General features: G+C 35.3%; 1 protein-coding gene across 4 annotated transcripts in view; it reads left to right on the top strand.

Annotated features, from left to right (window-relative positions):
• The window catches only part of MICU3 (mitochondrial calcium uptake family member 3), a 52326-nt gene extending 31979 nt beyond the window's left edge, over positions 1–20347 (top strand). For 2 of the 4 annotated variants that reach the window (XM_066548396.1, XM_066548395.1), the window contains 6 exons: positions 3703–3803; positions 4110–4281; positions 8631–8739; positions 9714–9871; positions 12766–12840; positions 18073–18186. In XM_066548396.1, the coding sequence (XP_066404493.1) occupies positions 3703–3803; positions 4110–4281; positions 8631–8739; positions 9714–9871; positions 12766–12834 (609 nt within the window). In that variant the 3' untranslated portion in view covers positions 12835–12840; positions 18073–18186. Of the gene's footprint in view, positions 1–3702; positions 3804–4109; positions 4282–8630; positions 8740–9713; positions 9872–12765; positions 12841–18072 lie in introns of all 4 variants that reach the window. The other 2 variants (XM_066548394.1, XM_066548392.1) reach the window with 1 other exon arrangement.
• The last annotated feature ends 2651 nt before the right edge of the window (positions 20348–22998 follow it).

The following is a 22998-nucleotide window of genomic DNA, read 5'->3' as shown; positions in this document are numbered from 1 at the left end:
ATTGTTAATCCAGTTATTAATCCTAATTTATTCCACCAAATTTTAAAATCCAGAATATCAGTGCTCTTGTCTAGTCAGATAAGGAGACATAGAGGGCAGAGAAGGCTTCTAAATTCATTGATTATTCAAGAAACTTGGGGCATTGCATTTTCTGAATGAAATGTCATCTTAATGTACAGTTAGCTGGCATGAATTCAGTCCCAAGTATAGATGGACTTAAGTTTGGAAATCTCTACACACATTTAATTTGAAGAGAGAGGGGGTTTTATTATCCGATGCCTCAGACTAATATCTGTAACTATACTGTAACTGAAGCTTAATAGCAGCTATACTTAATAGGGATTTAAATTCTCAGTGAAGTGTATAAAAAGCCTGTGTGCTCACTTGTGAATCATTTTATGAAGAAAAATCATGTTCTGCATTTTCTCCACTGACAAATTCCCACTTCTCACTGTCGTTATCTTTATCTTGCTTGGTTTGGGCCAGCTGGATTTCATCCATATTCTTATCTCTCCCAGGTACTCTTGCATCTGAAAAATATTATAGCTATTTGTAGTGAGAAAGTGGCATAAAGCAAGGTGACACTGGGGTCTGTGTTGTTCCATAGGCTTTTGAGAAGGCTATATGTAAGTCGAAAAGGAGAGTAAATAAGGTTTATTGGAATATGGGAATCAAAGGGCTCTTTGGAGAGTAAAGTTATTTATCACAACTAGTTTTCTCTAGGACAGTGTATAATACTGGTTTTGTTCTTACTAATTTAGCAATTCCACTGTCCTGTTGGAATATTGCAGTTATCACTAAATTCAGTTTTGGGGTTTATTCTTAAATTAGTAAGTGAAATTGGAAACCATTAGTTTTGTTATCACTGTTGGAAGAATCAAGAGTTTTCAGTAAGAAAGCTCTTATTAAATCAAATCACAATATACATACTTAATAATTGGAATATGTTGGTAAAAGTGGAATCAATGCTTATAAGCATTACCTGCTTTTAGTCAACCCTTGTTAATCAAGAAATTGAAACTCATTTTGCAGTATACAAAATAAACAGACTTTATGCACTTCAGGCTAGAAAATAGAAAGAAAAACATATTGCCATTATGCAGCAAGGCAATCAAGTGATTGAAACACTTGTCTTCAGTTTGTCTCTTTACCTGCATTTATATTCCAGTTAGTGTAAAGGTAAAGAGAAATGAGAAGGATTTTATTCTCATTTAAATGACTTATTTAAAAATATATTTGATCAAAATTGAGGCTCGTATTTGTATACATGGAAACAGGTGAGGCAATTTAATTTGCACTGATCTAAAATAAAATTAATTTTATTATGAAAAACAAATAATGGCTTTAAATGATTAAAGCTTCTGGTTGTATCCTTTACCATATAAAAGAAAATTTATTTAATGCTATCAGTGCAGAAGAAGCATGGAAATAGTGTTCAGTTGCCTGCAGTTCTTCAGAGAAGCACATTGGGTTGAGTTTCTGCAATGAGGTTTTTGTTTGGGGTTTTTTCATTTAGTGAGGCCAGCCAAGTGGGAATTGTAAAAAGACTTACAGATTGTAGGTTTTTTTGAACGGTTCTTTAGATATGGGTGAATGCAACCTAAGTCTAAGGTTTTGAAATGTTTTTGCAAGATGAAAGGCTGTAATTTAACATTTGATATCTTTTCAGTGTACTTGAGGGAAATTGTTTGAATGTGCTCAGGGATTTAATTGCTTAAAAGACATAAGAAATCAGGGTATCTGCATTTCAGTATATTGTGTCCTGTAGTGGAGGATAACAATATTAAAAGACAAATAGTGATTACTTTTCTGAATTAGTTTGCTCACTTGAAGAGCAGAGCTGTCTTAATTGAAGGACATGAAATATCTCTACCTCTATATACACTATGTCATCTTATTTCTCCCTGGAGAAGAATATGAGAATAAAGAGGAAGCTCGAGTACACGAAATGCAATCTTGAGCATCCTAAACTGATTATACTAAAGAACAGAAAAGTCTCTCTCATTTCTTTAGATTGGATGTTGAAAGGGATTTGTGTTGTTACTGCCTTGTGTTTTCCCTTGTTGTTGATATATAAATACTCTTAATGAATATTGCACTTTATGTTTTTTACAAATCAGTATGTAAATTTGAAAACAATATAGTGTATTTTAGAGAATGTAAATGTGAAATGCTTTTTCATGGTACATGGTTTATCATGATCTTGAACTATTGCACATTGTTCAAATTTTTTTCCTGGTTTCTTCACTTAGAGTTTCTTTGTTACAAATTTATAGCCTCTTCAGTGAAGAAATAGAGTCAGACTTAAAGGTCTCTTGAATGTGGCTTGCAGTTTTATACATGTAGATCTTTATAGAGCTGTATAAACAGTTTTCTGCACCTATGGTGGATCCCACAGGTTAATAATGTATTGTTATGGTGATAAATTATTACTGTTACATCTCCCAAATATTTGCTAGATTTCTGTACTGTGCCTTGTTTTGTACTGTAACACTAGAGTCAGCAGACAAACTTCCTAATGGGTGGTAGCTTGCCTAGGAAGAGCAGAGACTGCTCTCCTACTCTGTACTTTTCATAAAGTCTTTGAAGGAAAAAGAGCATGGACAGGAGGTAATCCCTAAGCAGGTTCAGTAAGGAGACTAAACACATTACTTTTTAAATTTCCAATGTTGGCAGAAGCATGTTAACACCAGGAGAACAGTGTCATGTTGGGCTACTATGGCTTATTTAAGAGCCTTATATTACTGAATTATTCTTCAGCTCTTCAGTATCAAGAGCTTCTTTTTCAAAGAGGTATAATCAATGCATATATGCAATAGTTAAGGGCAGTGAATATGTAGTAAAAAAAGTGGAATATTACGCAATCACTATACACAGATGACAGTTACTTCTGTTTGGATTTGTGTTTACAACTTTTGCTATTAAAAATGGTCAAAATTAGTTGGCTTTCTCTTCTAAATCTGGTTTTCAAAACCTTAGTTATTTATTAAGGAAAAAGTATTAGTACATATTCAGAGATTCCAGTCCTGCACAGAGACCACAACATGAGGAACAGTCCTAAGAGAAGTAATCCAAATACTGCTTCATTATTTCAAAATATTTCCTAATTCTGGTGTTTTAAATGTGTTTGGGCAATTACATTTAAGATGTAGCTATCTGCAACTTACAGAAAAAAATCATTTAAAATACACCTAAACTGATGTGATTGCGGAACACAATCCCATACTTACTTTTGAAATATGGAATAAGAGTATATTAACTACTGTGTTTTAATTTCTTTCTTTCTTCTTAATACTTTGTATTTTAATTTCTTCGTTTCCTAGTAGAAGGAAAGTGAGATTGTCTACAAAGGAAGTTACATTTTATGGTTTACCTTAAGTGATAAGTTGGTTTTTTTTTCCTCACAAGTTTCTGGTTTTATTTTTCATACCTTTTCCCCCTTCATTGCAGCTTCCATTACATCATTCTGTTAGTTTAACTACTTTCTACTAAATGCAATTAACAGCTACTGCTATTTTGTGTGAAAATTGCATGGCAAAATTAATGTAATGGATTGCAAGATTAAAATCTTTTTAAAGACTATAAACATGAAATACAAACTCTTTTAATAGAAAAGTCTATTATGATGATAGGCACTCTCAGATTATACTTCTATATCTGATCCAATCATGGCCTTTAATTTTTTTTATTCTAATATTTAAGCGTGCTGATGATTATACAAGTTCACTGTCAGATACTACACTGCTTGTACACTTTTTTGGCAAGAAAGGAAAAGCAGAACTGAACTTTGAAGATTTTTATAGGTGAGTCTCAACTTCATTAATTCCTTGTAAAATATATTTGTATAGTTTTTCTAATTAATGTGCACTATATTACTACACACATAGCTTATGCAGGTATGTTTTTATGGTTTGTGTTCCCTTTGTGTGTGTTATATACACAAAGAGCAAAATAAAACAATAAGTGGCCCAATAATAAGAAGTCCTCTTCCAGTGCTGCTGCAAATTTTAGTTACTTTGGGGTGGAAAGGTTATACCCCAGCCCTGTCCTGACACAAACAGTAGAAATATAAAGTATGACAATTTCTTTACATTTTGTTTGTGTTTTAGATTCATGGATAACCTGCAAACTGAGGTTCTAGAGATAGAATTCCTTTCCTACTCTAATGGGATGAACACCATCAGTGAGGAAGACTTTGCCCATATTCTCTTGAGGTATACAAATGTAGAAAATACATCAAGTTACCTGGAAAACATGCGTGGCAGTATTCCTGAAGAAAAGGTAATTGCTCAGCAGTGGACCACAGCATGCAGTCCCAGTGTCATTAACATGAAAACATAGCTTTGTTGGACTGAATTACTTAGCACCAGGATTTTATTTTGATCATAAACTGCATGCCTGGTTTTTCAGATTACTTGCTGAATAAAATGTAGATGAGTAAATAGCATAGAATTATATTCCATAGGATTTAGCTAGTAATATTGCTGAAGTTTAGATAGAACATTAGCAACAGAACAGGTTAAATTGCAAAAACCATAAGACATTAAATATCAATATTTTCTAGCAATGAATTATCAAAAAACCCTCTCTTTCTCTCTTTCCTTCCTTCCTTCCTTCCTTCCTTCCTTCCTTCCTTCCTTCCTTCCTTCCTTCCTTCCTTCCTTCCTTCCTTCCTTCCTTCCTTCCTTCCTTCCTTCCTTCCTTCCTTCCTTCCTTCCTTCCTTCCTTCCTTCCTTCCTTCCTTCCTTCCTTCCTTCCTTCCTTCCTTCCTTCCTTCCTTCCTTCCTTCCTTCCTTCCTTCCTTCCTTCCTTCCTTCCTTCCTTCCTTCCTTCCTTCCTTCCTTCCTTCCTTCCTTCCTCCCTCCCTCCCTCCCTCCCTCCCTCCCTCCCTCCCTCCCTCCCTCCCTCCCTCCCTCCCTCCCTCCCTCCCTCCCTCCCTCCCTTCCTTCCCTTCCTTCCCTTCCTTCCATTGCCTTTGGAGTAGCATTTCCTCAGAAATAACATCACATTTTATCTCATTGTCTTATAGTCTTATCAGTGAATTGCTTGTAATTATTGTTGGGTGTGTGGATTTTTTAAAGACTCAAGAGACAGAAATGATAATATAAACAGTAAAGCTCAGGAGGTAGATAGTCCTTAATTTGTTTAACAACAAATACATTGTCAAAAGTGTATCTTGAGAGAAATGTAGTAGCAACTATGCATCAGTGATAATCTATAGGATAATGTTAAAAGTTGCCCTCCAAACAAGAGATGTTTTGGATATACTTCTTCTGTTTGTGTTTACAGAAGAAGATCAGGTTAATCTGTCCTAGAAATCTAACTCTTTCAATAACTATGTCTTTTAATAGCATTGATAGCAGAGCTTGCAAAGAAAAGTAATAAATCAGTTTGAACAGTTTGTTTAGGTTCTGTTTTTATTTGAGGAATGACATTTTAATTTCAGTCTTCAGACTAAGATGAGTCAACTGACCTGATAGAAGCACACTCCAAAAGTTAACAGTTTTCTGTTCAGATATCTGGATATTCTGATTCTTCCTGTGCTTGTACAGCAGTTGGGGCCACTGAGTGTTAAATATAGCTGGGAAAGCAGGGCTGCGTCTTTTGACCAGATTAGATGTCAGATGACGTGGTAAGATTGGGATCAGAGCTCCTGCTCAGTCACCCTTTCCAAGTTCCTGGTCTAAGCACTGAGGTGCTCAGATCAAACTGCTGTCAAAGGTCTGTGCAGGTTTCAATATTCAGAGCCATGACAGTGCAACAGAACCGCTAAAACTGCATGGTTCCAGATGGAAATCTAAGAAAAAAACCAAAAAAACACTCACTTTGGGTCTTGTGTAAAAACAATAATGTGTCACTTGGGAAACTGAAAAATAATGACAGTTGTAGTTACAGAGAAATACTTTGAATGTCAAAGCTGAAGTTAAGTAACTATACAGATACTTTCTTTTGAACACAAGTAGAAATCTTTGAAGTTCATATCTAAGTCTTCCAATTTATAGCAAGTATTCTACTCTACTTTCCTTGTCTTGGTCTCTGGTGAGACCAACAGTTAAGGAAAACCTCCATGCAGAAAGCTGTGTCACTCAGTTACAAATATGCCTTTATGCTATGATCTGGCACTGGACAGGTGCCATATATTTGGGTATTTGAGGTATGTCATATGCTATACCTCCATTAAGTGCAACAAGACATTGCTGTTTTTCATAACTTTGTATCATTGGGTTGGTAAATGTGCTGTTACTACATCTCTTATGCTGGCCACAGGCTTTTAAGAATAGGACTTTGACTCTTACTGCCATGGAGGTGGTGTTCATATGTTGATCAAATGTTGCCATATTTTTTTGCCAATTGCCATAGCACTATAATTTGAAAATTATAAAATTTGCTCTTCATTTCATGAAAGTGATATGCTGCAATACTAATACTAACCAGAGGATTCCATTCAGAAGAAAAATAAGTCGAGAGTGTAAAGTAATATGCCCATACTCTCACAATGGCAATGTTAACCTTTCATGGTGCTGTACAAAGAAGCCCCTAAAGCAGCATGATGATCTTTTGTCATATTTTAATCATGTTAAAATGTTCAGCTGGCATGCTGCCTGCTCACAGGATGTCTTCCTCCTTTTACTAACTAGATGCCAAGCAGTGATTCATGTAAGCTGGCATCATGAATTACTATGGATATCAACTCCTGAAGAAAGTCTGTGCATTTTTAGCATCATTGGTACATTAATCTGAGTTTTCTTTGCTGTAGTAAAATAAAATCTGTCCATCTAAATTGAAGGTAACTTCCTTTTTTTGTCATGGTTTAATCTCAGCCATTGACCAAGCCCCATGCAGCCATTTGCTCACTCCCCCACCAGCAGGATCAGGGAGAGAATTGGAAGGGTAAAAGCCAGAAAATTGAGGGATGAGAAAGAGCAGTCTATTAGGAAAAGCAAAAGTCATGCACACAAACAAGATTTTTGCAGTAGCCTGACCTCTTACACTTATTTTTTGCATTCAGAATTTTTACAGACAAATTGGTGCACATTAAAGATCTGTGAACCTAAAAACGTGAGCTCAAGACTTGGGTGGATGTTCTCTACAATTACTGTTTTGCCATAGTACCTGAGGCTCCTGGCTGAGAAATTAAGTTTCACTGATCTAGGAATTTCACAAATGAATGGCAGAGTTATCCCGGTCCCATAGAGCTTTCAGTCTAAACACAGTGCAAGAAATAGAACTTGGGCACATAAACTAAAAGTGTCAAATGCAATGAAACAAAAAGACAGTGTTGATAATATTAAATTCAGTTTTTAAGATAAAAATTTATATAAGATGGTAGTTCTACTTGTGTATATGAGGGTTTCCTCCCAGTTGTGAGGGATCTGCTTGTTGAGAAAAGCAATTCATGATGGAGATATGGGCCAAGCTCTCCAAAGAGTTTATAAATCTTAGCCAAGGCTTAGGTAGGATCACTTAAGCAGGGGTTTACATCTCAGGTGTGTGGAGACCTATTAAATTCTTCTATTATAACAATACTGTGCTGCTCTCCACATTTTCCTTGCTGTTTCATAAGGGTTAGCATCCAACCTCTGCCACCTTCTGGCACAAACCTACACTTGCATGTTTCCTGGGTTCCACCATACTATAAAGACTGAGTATGTGTTCGAGCAGAGACATAGATCAATGCTTTAGTTTGAACATAAAGGCTCACAGGTCTTACTATTGCCTTCAAGTATATTTTCAGAGACAAGTACTTAAATAGGATAAAAGAATAAAAGCAAATGGAGAAATAGCCAGGAATTATAGTTAGAGGAGTCCAAGGTTTGACACAGAATGCCATTCCATGTTCAGAATGGCTGAGACCGGGGGGAATAATTTGATATAGGCAATGGTCCTGGCTTAGTTCAAAGTCTCATTTTCAGGTCTCTTTCAGAATTGATTTTGAGATAGGTTATCAGATGTTTTGATCTCTAACTAAGATGAGAAAAGAGCAGAACCAATATTACAAGGAATGAAGATAAACTCTTCTAACAAGAACATTTTCAATGAAGCTTTCTAAGAAGATAGTCTAAAGTCTGGTCAAAATGCAATTGATTTTTTAAAAGCTGGACAAACCCTGCAGTACTTGCAAACCCTCAGATGAAGAAACTTGGGTGTCTAAATCTGGATATATGAAAATTTCACCCTCAAGTACAGGCTTAAGATAGATCATAACGTATATTTATGAATCCATTCAATGTATTTATATGAGCACATACACTCACATGTGTATAATAGTGGCTTTCAGAAGTAAACATACTCCAATGTTCATCTAAACCTAGAATTTTTATTCTCAGTATTGACTATCATATTGTAATAATCCTGGAATTCTTAAAAATTGCCCTCAGCAATAGAACAGTATTTTTGACTATTCTGGTGAGAATTGCTGTCTTGTTGTAGTCACAGAGAGGAAAGATATATTGCATTCCTCAAGAAACTCCAGTTCTCTACTTGATTGACTGTTACTAAAAATCCTTTTTTTTTTAAATGGGTCTGGTATCTGTTGTTAAATGAAGTTGACATATATAATTGCAAGGTTTGTTTATTCAGTTGTTACCACTGATAATTCTTACAGTGCATATTGTTCTCCTGGTTTTTAGGGTATCACATTTGAAGAATTTAGATCATTTTTTCAGTTCTTGAACAATCTAGAAGACTTCACAATTGCAATGCAAATGTATAATTTTGCAAGTCGTTCCATAGGTCAAGGTAAGTATCTGTATTTTTATAAAAATCCATTGATACCCATATAGAACATTGACAAAAATGCAATTTTTTTAAATTTATTTCCTAGTTTGTAGTTTTAATGTTTCCAGTAAAAGGCTAAAAATGCTAGGACTCCAGCTGTGAGAGGAAAAGGCTTGGTCATATCATAAGAGATATCATGTAAAGTTATATAAGTGATGGACAAGCTGAATGCAGAATGGCTGTCCATCAAATCCTACAATACAAGAGTTAAGAGGCACTTGATGACACCAGTGAGAGATCAGATTAAAGTAAACATAAGCATTTCTTTACACAGTGAGCATCTGAAACTTGGCCTTCTGCAAAGGCTGTAGAAGAAAACAGTGTCAAACGGTCCAAAGAGAGATCAGACAGATTTTTAACAAACCAGTAAGTGGGTGTACTTAAAGAACCAGGCATGTATGTACCTACTACAATCCTTAATAAAACAGTTGTGATGCCTGGGGAACACAAGGTGAGCAATATGCAAAGTGGTCAGACTTGTGTGCTCTCCTCAAGCAGCCTCTTCATGGGTCTGACCCCATAACACCAGTGGGGTCCTACCTCATGTGGCCTTACCAAGGGATTCTGTCGTTTTCTCTGTGCTCTATTTCTTGGGTTCTGTTTTGTGTCAAATAAGTAAATGGCATATATGCCACATAGGTTTAATTATAATATGATTTTCTAATTTTGTTATTGCACATAGTACAGTATATGGACTGTTATCTTTTTTGTAAAATAATTGGCACAAATTAAGCAGTGTCATTTTATATCATTTTATACCATTTTACTTGGTTTAGAACTGTGAAATTCAGTCCTAATTTTCACTTTACATATTTTTGAGTATTTAAATGTGAAATCTCGAGTTAAAAGTTTTGTTATATTTCATAATATACTGTTCACAAAGTACCCTTAAATTCACCTTTTTACATGTTTTTCCTGGTGTTCTCCTTATGCAGATGAATTCAAGCGTGCTGTGTATGTAGCCACAGGTGTGAAGCTCTCACCACATTTGGTGAACACAGTGTTCAAGATTTTTGATGTCGACAGAGATGACCAGTTGAGTTATAAAGAATTTATTGGCATTATGAAGGACAGACTCAATCGAGGGTTTAGGGTAAGGATTCTAATTTTTATAATTATCTCAGTGGACTTTGCTACTTACTACTACTTTAGCATCTGTAGCACCTGTAGATTTCAAACTAGCAGTGCATATGTTTAAGGACATACATTTATGACATATATTTTAAGACATACATTTATACATTTATAGAAATACTGAAGCAATCTGTAAGATAAAATCCTTCTTAAATTCTTCTTTGGTTTTTTTTTATTAGAAAGCAATATTTAGAGGACATGATGTACCTTTATAATGTGCAAACCAAATAGGAGATGAGAAATCCTCTGTATACTGTCATTTCTTCTGTATTGTGTGATTAGCAGATTAGCATTAAGAATTTTAACAATGGCAGCAATTATGTCTGTATTGCATGCAGAGAAAAGAGAATTTGTCTCTCTCAAGCTCAAGAAGTTTAATTAAAGGTCTAAAACATTATATAAAATACCAAATGCTCATGATGACAGTTGGAAAGAGTTGGAGCAGAAGGTAGTTTTAATTTTCAAATAAAAATTAGTGAAGTGGTGCTGAACAATGCTGTGTTCTTGTTCAGAGCTGATTTTAATAATTAAACCTTGAATCTAATATTCAATTATAATAAGCTAGAGGGCAGGAAATTATTGCAGTCATTTTTTTCTCCTTATGACAGGTGTTAACATTTTAAACTAAATGTAAAGTGGTGTTCTAACCAACAACCTTACTACTTTATTGCTTAGACATAAATCTTAAACTGTATTATGATTCCTAAAGTCACATTTCAATATGTTCTTTTTGTAATTTTAGTTAAATTTAGTTAGCTTCCTAAATGTAATTTTAGAACTTTCTGTGTTGTTGAGTCTAATAGTTTACTTGTTATTTCTGTAATATTATGATCAAACAAAAAATGTGGATAACAGCCCCTGTATTTGTAACAAACTTATTTCCTTGTTGGTCCTCAATTCCTTTTATTATGGTGTGGTAATGATGATTGTTTCACAATTGTTTCACAATTGTTTCAAGCTGTTCAGCTGTATGTTTTAATTGTTTACTAATTGTAAATGTGCAGTGTATGTTAATTTAACCAGCAAACAGTCTGCTTACTAAGTAATTCTTGTATTTATTACATGTTCCTATTTCACAAAATGCATGACAGAAATCACATATAATTCTAAGACTCTTTATCATCCAGCACTATTCAGTCTTATGTATGTATCTTGCTTTTCCCTGAAGCACTATAAAATATTCCAGTGGACTGTAAAAGAACTACAAAGAATAGCCAGTATTCAGAAGAATAACAGTCTTTCATTAATTATAATTCTAATTTAAGTTAAATATCAGACATCTGCTGATTGGGAGACAACTGTGATTTGGTCCTGTAATTCTGTTAAATACATTCTCTTCACTAATCAGTAATATTCCAAGACAATTACAATAGTAAACTGAATAATTACAATTTCCAGTAAGTTTTCATAAGTGTCACACAAACCAATTTTTTTCCAAGAGTGGATAATAGTAAAAATTCTGCAAAAACTTGCCTTCATAAAAAAAAAATTTCTGCAAAAAATTTGCTTTAATAAACACCCCCCACCCATTGCAGTCTAGGTTTAGAATAAAAAGTAGAAAATGCCAAAGAACCTTTTTCCCAGAACAAATTGGTGGAAAGTGTCATTAATTGCTTCCTATTGTGTTTGTATGGTAAATGTTGCAGAGTATTTAATGTGTCCAAAACAAGTAAAACTTTGCCCTCTTGCTCCTACAATGTGGAGGGCTCAAATGTCATCTTGTGCTAAATCAAAACTAACAAATTACTAACATTTTCTTTATCAATAACTGTGGCTTGAATCTGTATGAAAATTTGGTCATTTTCATTATACAGATAAGAAATCGTAACAGCTTCAGCTTATTCAGTATTTTATAGCAACATAGAAATCTTGGCCATGAGAAATCTGAACCCCTTTATGAAGTATAAATGCCTGATTTTAATTTTAAGTATTTTACAATTAATGTCTGCCAATTAATGTAGTGTCTGAGTATCTCTCTAAAAAAATCCCAAAATAGCAGTTTCAGTTGTGATCCCAAATCACAGGCCTGTGATTTGAAGTACAATTTTACAATTAACATCTTATACTTAGAAATTCTACCTTTTTAAAAGTTGTTTCACTAATTAGGTTTGCCCAGAATCTTGAGGCCATTACAAGATTTGGTACTGGGACCATGTATTTTAGAAAAGGGCATTTTGTGGTTATATAATCGGACTAAAGTGAACCTATTTAAGAGCAAGGAGTCTCACAAGTCTAATGAAAATGCAGTTCTGAAATATCAGTCAATATGCCGCAGGTTTGTCTTATTTAAAAGCTTAAAAACTTCAGGAGGGTCAGGTACTGCCTCTTACAGGAACACGATAAATATTCATTTTAATACATACTTTAGATACGATTTTGGAAAAGTAAATGTCTTCAAGACTTTACCAAATGAAACTTCTCTTTTTCTGCAATTTTGTAGCACAACCTGAAACCTTGTTTTTGTTTTAGCAGTTTGATGCAAACTCATATGTTAAGCTGCCATCAAGTGGTCAGTCAGAGTATTGCCATAAACTTACTAAATGTTCAAACATGAAAAGCTTTTTTTTTGCTTACTGTTTAGTTAAAATAATTATTTCCCTTTCTTTTTCAAATTTAAAAATATATAGGAAGATTCCCTTTCCTTTAAAAATTCCATTTTTAAACTGGAAGTATTGAAAATCAATGACTGAATGATAAACATTTTGCAAAACACATAGTGTACTGTATCTCCTAGCTACTTGTCAATTAAAGCCATTTTTTTGTATTTTCATGATACCGTTTGTCTTATGCTTACCCCTGGCTGCCTTCACGTGTTGTCTGCATCTGCACACTTCTCCATCTTCTGCTCCACAGGGCTACAAACCTATACAGAGGTACACTACTTTCAAATCCTGCGTGAGGAAGGAGCTCTATAGCAGATAAATGACGGTATGTGTTGGCCACCAGTCTGAGTGTGCTGGCATGCCTGCAGGAATGGCTGAATGTTGAACTGTCACTGCTTTGTTTCCTGTTCCAAAACTCAGGAATAGGTTATATGGCTGCAAGCTATGTAGTAGCTCAAGGCATCATGTTGTGTTTTGACTGAAGCAATAGAATTTTATCCTGGAGTTGGTAATGACTGACTCACACTGTCACTGTTCTGTGAGCCAGCTGTGGTTTTGTATTGTGTTTCAAATTAGGAAAAGTATTTTTTCTTAGTTTCTGTTGCTGTTTTTTGTCTGTCCCATTACCTCTTTCTAAGTAATTTCTCTGGTAGCTATAGCTAATAAGTATTTACCAAGGAAGATTATAGAGGCAGATTTTTCTGATTTTTAGTGACTTGATTCTCCTTTGATTTATACTGCTACATTCTTGAAAGCAATCATGTATTTTTGCCTCAATTACTGCTGTACCAGCATTTTGAAAAATCAGCACTGGGTCCACACATAATCACGATGGCCCTTTTCCCATATCCACTACATGAAAGTCCATCTGTTCAGTTCAATTGTGTACTGCAGATTTCAGTGTGGAAACTGGGGTGTGCATACGCTGTAGCCGTGCTGTGAAACTGTTTGTCACACAGGGGATATAGACACTGCACCAGTAGACATTTCTCCTCTTGCATGAAGAGTTTGTTCCTTTGCAATTTAAGGGGTTTTCCTGTTTCCATGTAAAGAATTTGCAGGAGTTGCTCTGAAGGCTGGTGGCCCCCAGATGTTTTTTTTACAGAGAGGAGGAGCAAAGAGATGTACACCATGACAAGCAAGGCCCCATGGCCAGTGTCTGCTCTGAGTGACCCTGTGAGGAGTCCAGCACATCTCCTGCTCCTGAGCCAGGAGGGTTTGACTTCATTCTCCTGCTGGCTTTAATTCTGAGGCACAATGTTAAGCTGAGGCTTTTTGTTAAATACTATACCCCAATACTGAAGCATTGTACTACTATGTGAGGGACAGAAGAGGAAATTTGATGTTAACAGAGCGTCTGGTTTCTCCACATTACTAATGGGAAGTGTAAATGACTAATAAAGTAGTTAAATTTTTTAAAATTTAATATTTCAGTAATCCAAGTCGCTAGTCACATGAGAGGAAGTCATGGCTTTAGTTTAATCTTATGTAACTTTATATCGTTGAAACTTTTGACTTTCAAAGATTCCTTTCTTCTTTTCTCATGTATTTTTAAAAATAGTTATTAGGAGTACTTTGTCTTTTTGTCAAAACCCGTATTGTGGTTTCATATTAAGTATTATTTAAACTGTAACTTATCAAGATGTGGAACAGCTCTTAGAGGAAACTGGCAAAATGCTACATAGTCATGATGCTTCCCTAATAATTTCAGTGAAGGGTTTGTGACCAAGTGGAAGAAAATGCAGTGACACAAAGGAATCCACTATCTAATCAACAAACCTAATAAAATTATTTTGGTGACAGAAAGAGAGACTGTGGTAAAAGCATCAAGTATACATATGTCAACACCTTGTCAGATCTAACTTCAGGCACTAAATTAATTAATTCATATGCTGAGATGATGTAAACTGGGAAAAAAGGTTTAGAAAGGGAGATTCTGTTCATTCTGTATAAAGTCATTCTCAAAAAAAATTTGAATTATAGTACGTCTACACTACCCATTTGGAGAGAGAAGAAATCAGGTTAGCTTTCAGAGCATGGACTTGGCTACAGCCAACCTCACTGAGTTGATGCAGAAGCCTCTAGTTATTTACCCTGCTCTTCTTCCCACCTGGAGCTCCTGGATGTAACAAAAATTCTCATTGTATCCAAGCTTGTTTGAGTAGTAGGTCTGTATCAAATACCTGTTGCCTGTGCACTGAAGAATACAATGTAAGCCTTGTATACATAAAATTCTCTCTTCCCTGCTGACACATTAGTTTGCTACTGCTCTTCACTTGAGCAACTGCTTCTTATCACGAGTCAGAATCACAGAATGGTTAAGGTCAGAAAAGACCCCTGAGATCAAGTCCAGGCTGGTTACAGTGATGTAACCAGCTGTTGGCTGGTGCAAAACATGGCATAACTCAGAATATTTCTTCAGATTTGTTGTAAACTTCTCCTAATGGAAATGGAATCTTTAGCCAAGGCATGTGAAGTGATTTGGAAAGTACTGTGGAGTAGAATAGAGATAGTTCTGTCTTTGCCATACATTGTGGAGTGAAAGGATTTTACAAAATTCTAAAATCATTATTTTCAAATTAATTTATAATTTGAAAAGATAATAAAAATTGAATCATTGGAGATTTGAAAGGAACAATTTCAATAGGTAATTAAATTTCAGTCTGATGTCCAAAGAAGCACATAAATGTACATAAAATACAAAAATCAGCTGCAACTACATCCCACAGTTAGGTGCAGTACAACTACTATTAATTTTACTTTTTTTCCAAATATAAATGTACAGTTCATTGTGCTTTGAAACACTGTGCTTTTCTATGGTAAATGTAGAGCTCTGGTGAAGGAGATTAAGATACTTGGCAGGCTTGCCATAGATTATACCCCACTGTGAATCTGCCCTTTGACAAGCAATAAACAGCACATTATGCTGTACATCACATATCTCTAAAATGCACTAATGCCATTACTCCACAGTGTAAAGAATGTTGTACCCTTATCATAAATAATGCAGATTTCTCCTTGGGGAGCAACTGTACAAGCTGTGTGTGGTCCCTGCAGGGCACACAGCCTGACTGGGCATTGCAGGTACTGCTTTGCATACTCTGCAGGGAGAACTGAAAAAACACCTTTGTGGAGAACTGCCTGACACAGCACAGAGGAGAGCTCTGCTTTGAATGTCCTTTGATAGGATTATCTAGGAAATTTCTAACAAAGCCCTTCAAAGTTAATTTCCAAAAAGGGATGCTAGAAACCAACTTATAAAAGGATTCAAGTCTATCTAAAGTACTGTTTGCTAAATGTGCCCAGTAACTGTAATAGATACTTAGACCATAACTGTGATTTTATTGACTACTGAAGTAATGAAAGTAATTACAACATCACAAATGTAAATCTAGAAGTTAATTTGTATGTACTAGTAATTTTCTGAGAATCTTAAGATTTTTTTTAAATTCAAATAATTGATTTCTAGGTGTTCTGAATATTGTGGGTTTTCAAAATTTCTGATTACAAGCTTTTAGGAGGTAATGCTTAATAGCTGAAAATAGTACCTTGAGACTAAGTGAGGAAGGAAATTTATTTTGAAAAAGATATTAAAAACTGAAGAATGGATTCAGAACCTCATTTCTAGCCATTTCAACTATAAATTGCTTTCTTCTGTAAACACTTTATCCTGTCAAGTGAAATTAAATTTTTCATGTAACTAATCTTTAAAGTTTTTTATTTCTATAGTTTCCTAGTACATTCCTAGTACACAGGAATTTAATACATCTAGTGTATTAAAGGGAGCTTTAAAAAAGCTCCCTTTAAAAACAGCTTTAAAAAATGAAAGAGTCTATTGCTTAGTGTTTGAAGAGACTTTTGCTTACCTCTTCTCTAAAGCAGAGAGGTGAGAAGTGTGTGATTAGGCACACCTTCCTGACTCATCTTACAAAAATAATTGGAAATTGCAGAACTTGGGCTTTTGATCCTAAACCTGACAAGAAGCTTAAAAATATACCTGGATACAGTGGGAGGAGAATGTTCCAGTGAAACATGAAAGCATTGCAGAATGTGTGGACAAGCTGTTCCTTCTGGGGATTTGGTACACTGAGAGTACATACAACAACAGTGCATACATTAGAAATAAGTAGATGAATAGTCAGTGTATTTCAGCATTTCTTTTAATGACTTTCATGAACATTTCTCTGAACTTGTTTCATAAAATAAAAAATAAATGCATATCTTAAAGCACAGGTTAATAAACTGAATATGCTTTTGTTAAATAATGCACTGCAATATGCAAGTTATGGATTTTTTCATTAGACTGACTATAAATACCAGCTAAATTTTGCATTCATGTAAGTATGGTTTCCAATATTTCTTTTAACATCATCATATACTACTGTGGATTAAATTGTGTGCTGAATATCTACAACTTCTTTATAAACTTCAGTGCTTTTTAACTAAACAAGATGAAGGATAAAAATAAATAGATGTAGGCTTCAGTGTCCAATGGTGGATTTTCATGTACTGCAGTGTGGCAATTTCTTTAACATCTTCACTCAGTTCAACCAAAACAAGGTATTGGACAGTCTCACCATGTGTCCTGGTTTTAGCTCAGAGTGAGTTAATTTTCTTCCTAGTGTCTGGTACAGTGCTGTGTTTTAAATACAGGATGAGAATACTATTGATGACACACTGATGTCCTGGTTGCTATGAGCAGTGCTTACACAGAGTCAAGGACTGCTCAGCTCCTCACCCCACCCCACGTGCAAGGAGGCTGGGTGTGCACAAGGAGTTGGGAGGGGACACAGCCAGGACAACTGACCCCAACTGGCCCAGGGGATACTCCACACCATGTGGCATATGCTCAGCATATAAACCAGGAGGAAAGTGGTTTGTTTCCCCAGTTGCTCTAATTTGTATCTCTCCATCTATTTTTTAGACTTACTGTGAAAATAGACTTGTGGAGTTAGGAACAGTGGAAGAAATAATGAGATCTAGTGATAAATACAGAGAGCATAGAGCACAGAGCAGTGAATCTCCCAGGCCAGCCCTTGGCCAGTTCTCCTCTCCATTCAGTGGAAAACTATTCATGTTGCAGAACTAAAATTTAGGATTAAGTTAATCTAATATACAGAAGCTTTCATGTCATCTGCCCATATGGTATTTGGCTTTTAGTGCCTCAGTTTAATGAACATCAATAATTTTCTGTGCTTTTTGTTTGGGGTCATAGGTGAACTTTTCAGTACAGTGTCAATACAAAGAAGCAAGGAACAAAACTAGAGAGGGAGCTGGGCATACCTGAATAAAGAGCAAATATTTTCTTGCATCTTTTAATATAAATAGGCTATTGGTTGAATGCTAATTGTGTGCTGTGAAGTGAGGATGCCTTTTGAATACTTAACCTATGTACAGATTTATAACTCTCATTTTACAGACATAAGTTTGATCTCCCACTATTTTAATATTAAAAAACCTATCTAGTATGTATCAGTCTGAATAAAACTTAAGGTAGAATTAATGAATTTAGTGGATGGTATCTTTTTTCCAATTGTATGTTTTTCACTTTTCACAGGAGACTCCGAAGTATGGTTGGAAGGAATATTACTCTTGTGTGATGACTGTAACCAGTGAGCATCTCAGAGATCTATGGAAGCAATTTCGGAGACGAGATATGCTGAGATAAAGGAAGAAAGCAGGATTATCTGCACTGGCTAAAATTATTTATTCCCATGAATTCTTAACAAAGAACAAACTAACCCAGGTGAATGGCGAATCTTCCAGCTGCAGCAGAAAACACAGAACTTCTTTTCCACTTAGTGTAGTGATCATCAACTCTTAAAACTGCTTTTCAGTATGGATTTTATTTAATTGATGAATTAACTATGCCATGTGAGTGGGCAAAGCCTTCTTTTGTAAGAACGCCTTTTGAATATTATTTTTTATTATTTTGAGATAAATTTGTGATTTAAAAGGAAACAAAAATAAGTCTTACACCTGGGCAGGAAGATGTTTGGCAGTGAAGAGAAACCACCTGCATCAGCTTAGACTGTGAATTCACTTTCAGATGGGCACTATTAAAAGTTTGTGCTAAACTGAAAATGCGACTACATTAAGTAGCATAACAATTACACATGAGTTGAATGGACAAATTAAAGTCTTAGAGGCTGTTATTTTGCAAGGAGTAAAGCTGTTACAGTTATAATGTGAATGATAGGTATTTACCTAGGAAAAGTACTGTATGAACTACAATGTTCAGATTCTCCAAGTCTTATTATTATGTTTATGAATTTATCCTTTAAAAAATAGTACAGATTTTAAGATGTCTTACAAGTAGTGTGTCAAAGACAAGTCAAAATGTTCAAATTCATGTAGCACACACTTTGTAATATTTATTATAAATTTTATTGCCATACACTGGTATGTTTCAGGTAGAGTACAAATTCATGTGTTTATTGTGAATAGTGCACTTTTAATGAAGTGGCACTGAATAGAAGTTATAGTTGTCTAATTTGCTACTCTGGAATGCCGTATCTGAAAACTAGATAAATAGCTTGTGTTTGTGTCAAACCAAAACAAAACAAAACATGAATGCATGCACAGCACAGAACAACACTAAGTAGTATTATTTGAATATTACTTGTTTGCTATTCAGCAGCAGCCTATTTCCTTACTCCCTATTAACATTATTGTTAGGTAGTAGGAATTAAATCCACAGAAACAAAACCAAATATTTTTTACACCCTTCTTGAAGAGATTTACTGGATATTGAATAAATCTGTATCTGTTTAGGAAAAGACTGTGCCATGAAATAATTCCAGCTGAATACGCACACACTTGAACTAATGTCAAAAAATTGTCATCAGAAGCAGAAATATTCGGTAATCAGACAATTAAAACAGAACTAAAATAATGCTTTTAGATATCTTACTACTCCAAATCATGAAATAAAACTTTTTACAGTTTTATTCAGTGCACATGTTGCTCAATTATCATCTTAAATGTCATGTGAATAGATGTATGGTGTCTGTGTAACAGTGCACCTAAGTTTTGAAATGCTTAATTTATAGTAACATATATTTCTGGTAGAAAAACCAAAACAAATGAGAAGGAAGCTTTTTTTAAGAAATTCCGCACTGAGAATTTAAAAAAAAAATAAATTTGCTAAGTATGGCTTTTATCTGAAAAAATAAAACCACAAAACCCAGGCCAGTTTAGAAAACTATCAAAGGATGATACTTCAGTTAATATTTCATGATAAATAAATTCAAAATTTCCACCTTGTGTCCTTAAACTATTGACAGCAAGAAATACATCAAATAAATTGAGATAGAGGTTCTTGAATTGACACAGCAGAACAGAGGTAAGCTGCAGCCCCTGAGTGATCACTTAGGGAATCAGCTGTATTCAACGTATTGTCTCGGTACGCAGAACTGTCTCACTGCTTCTTGTCAGCACATGCAAAACCCATTTTGCTACTTCAGTGGCAAAGGACAAAGAAGAGAGAAGAAAACACTGGGAGTCACTGAAGGGGTTCCCATCCTTCCTTCTCATTCATGACTGTCACTCACAGTGACCTCCCCTTGGAGGAAGCAGCTGTACCATCATCATTTCGCTGCTCCACTGCCCTAGGCAATAGTGCACTTTGCTTTTATGGCTGGCTTGAAGCAATTTTTGCATTTTTCTATAAATTTCTTATCTATAGTTACTTAATATTAAATAGAATGTGAAAGTGTCAGATTAGTTTTTAAGACTATTTTTCTTCATGTTTAATAAAATTATTTAATATAAATATGAATATATACATATAATATTCTTGTTTATTTCAAAATAAATGCACTTGAAACTAATTTTCTTTGCCATGTGTATAATTCAAATTCTTTTGTCATAATCTTTTTTTTTATTTGGTAACATGAATGTGTAAGCACTTTGAATTAGAGCATCTTGCCATGACAAAAAAATAGACTTGTTTTCTTCTTTTAGTCATCTCTTTAGACAGCTTCGCTTTTCAGCCACAGAATTCTGCATAGAAGACCTGAAAATGCAAGGACAGGTGAAAGCAAGGCACAGTAATGGCATATGCCATCTGCTCTAGAGGCACCCCTCGGATAAGCAACAGTCACTGGGCTCAATGAAACCTTATTAAAAATCGGCAAAAATCCTGGCAGCACAGAAGATGTGTATGCTGCAACTAAATTGTGTGAAAAGTTGCATAAATTAAGGCTTTGTTTAAAAGCAGCTCTTGTTGTCCTCTGTAAGTTGAGAAAACTGTAATAATGCAAGTAAATATTCAAAGGGTGCTTAGGAACTGCCCACAGATGCGCAGACCAGCTCGGATAAAATGAGAACTAGCAACCTCAGCTTTGGGTAGCCTTGTGGTACTAACCAACCTTTGCCTGGGCTGTGGTGAACCCCTGGCTCCCGGCAGAATATCCTACAGTGTAGGCTGCTCCCTGATAATCTGCTGGTGTTTAAGATCCCAGTGGCAGCTTCCCTCCTTGCACATTTTAGCAGTAGGTGGATACAGACTCCTTCCACTGTAGATTGTCGCTTTATATGACATAGAACATTATCAGCCTGAAGGGAAAAAAAACCAAAGTATTGAACAGTAACTTCCATCATTTTTTTAGTCACACTGCCTGGTTTCTGTAGTTATTTGATCTCTTCTTTTCCATCTAAATATCAGGATACAAATGCATTGAAGTAAAGGGGGAAAATGATACAGAAATTTTTCACTTTGATGTGACATTGTGTGATACAATGATCATTACCTAATGATGTATCTTGTCCTCTTGTCCCACTGAGAATATAGTCAAGACAGTGTCTAGGAAAAGAACTTGAGACTCATTCTTGCAGAAGGAAAAGAATCAGACCAAAAAATCACTATTCAAAAAATGGATCTGGAACTAATTAATCTGGAACCAAGTTTGAATTCCCCTTAAAAACAAGCCAAAACTCACATGAATATTTTTAATATGTGTGAGGTCTGAATGTTCCCTATAACTGAGAATCCATGAAAGCATTTGGCACCCTGAAGCTGTCAGCAGATACTGCCCTTGGATATATTGCATTTATTTTCTTACATATACAATTTAATACAAGGATGTGCTTTAATCTTGAATGGGTAATGTTAATTTTCACCACTAGTTTGACTTAAAAATTCCTCCCACAGGTGAACATGACAATTAGCTGGTAGTATTCTATGAAAATACTAGTACCCACTTGAAATTTTTTTATTAAAATACATAATTTTGTACATACAAATACTCATAGGAAAAAAGCAATGTATTACCTGTGAGGTTTTTTTAACTCTAATCCTGATTCAGAAGCTATAACCTGGATTCAAAAGAGTATGACCCTGTAAAAATAAACTTTCAGGTATTCTAATCTCTGCAATAAAATACTGAGTCTGAAGCTAGTTACCTAGGCTTTACAAAAAAATGTCCTTGCACTTGGAAACTGTGTGACAAAACCCACTACAGGGAGAAACACTGGAATCCAGAAGTCTCTGCTGTTTCAAGGCAGATTCTTTAAGAGGCTGCTGAACCTTTTACTTTCTCTGTGCTGTGGCCCTTGCAGCATTTTTTGTATCATTTCATGAAGACAGTGGACTACCACAATTGGCTTGCAGTTTGGCAGGTAAAACATTTCCATGGGAAATGGAAAGAAAGAAAATGTGGCTGTTGCTGCATTTTGTGCAGATGTACTCTGAGGATCCCAGCAACAAGAAACATGAACACATGAACATAGGCAGGTATTCCATCCCTGGACAACAGCCAAACCTAGATGTATGACCAAGGCATGGAGTGGCTCAAATATGTCAGGACATTTCAGGGCATAAGCTGTAAAAGTAAGTTTTAAACCACCCTGTTGGGAAGAATTGGGGTGGGGGGGTGGGGGGGGGGAGTGTGGAGAAAAAGGAGGTTATCAGATTGGTAATTTTAAATTTAGATGTCTGCTTTTGGTGTCAACCATTAAATCACATAACTTCTACTCCATAGGGCAGAAAGCACACAAATGGTGCACACAGCATGGGATAAGGTGTCTCACATATTTCTTGAAGGGTTTTTTACTGCAGAGGTTTTGATTTTTGCCTAAGCAGAGACCTGCTTTAGGGCACTGTATAGATCTCCATTGCACAGGAACTAGCACTGACTGGAACTGATTTAGCTTTTTCCCATGTTTTCCACCTTAAGAGACAAAAGGAAAAGCAGGAAGAGAAGGAAAATTCCCAGATGAATGCATCAGGCGAAAAAAATAAAACAATGCAGTGAAAAAATTACCACTGAAAGTGACAGAAGAGTGGGTGGATAATAAGCCCAAATAGGACTTGAAAAAACTTCCCTGAAGGCAGACTCTGACAAATACAGTATTGTATCAATACAGAGGTAGAAATCAAGAAAACTAAAGAAATTGGAAAGTAGCTAAACGTGCCTTTCCGGTGGAGAACAAGGAAAATTGCCACAAAAAATTAAGAAAAAAAAAATCATACAATAACAGT

The sequence above is a fragment of the Molothrus aeneus genome, chromosome 4, assembly GCF_037042795.1.
Source record: "Molothrus aeneus isolate 106 chromosome 4, BPBGC_Maene_1.0, whole genome shotgun sequence".
Taxonomy (NCBI): Eukaryota; Metazoa; Chordata; class Aves; order Passeriformes; family Icteridae; genus Molothrus; species Molothrus aeneus.
This window is presented reverse-complemented; position numbering and strand designations above follow the sequence as displayed.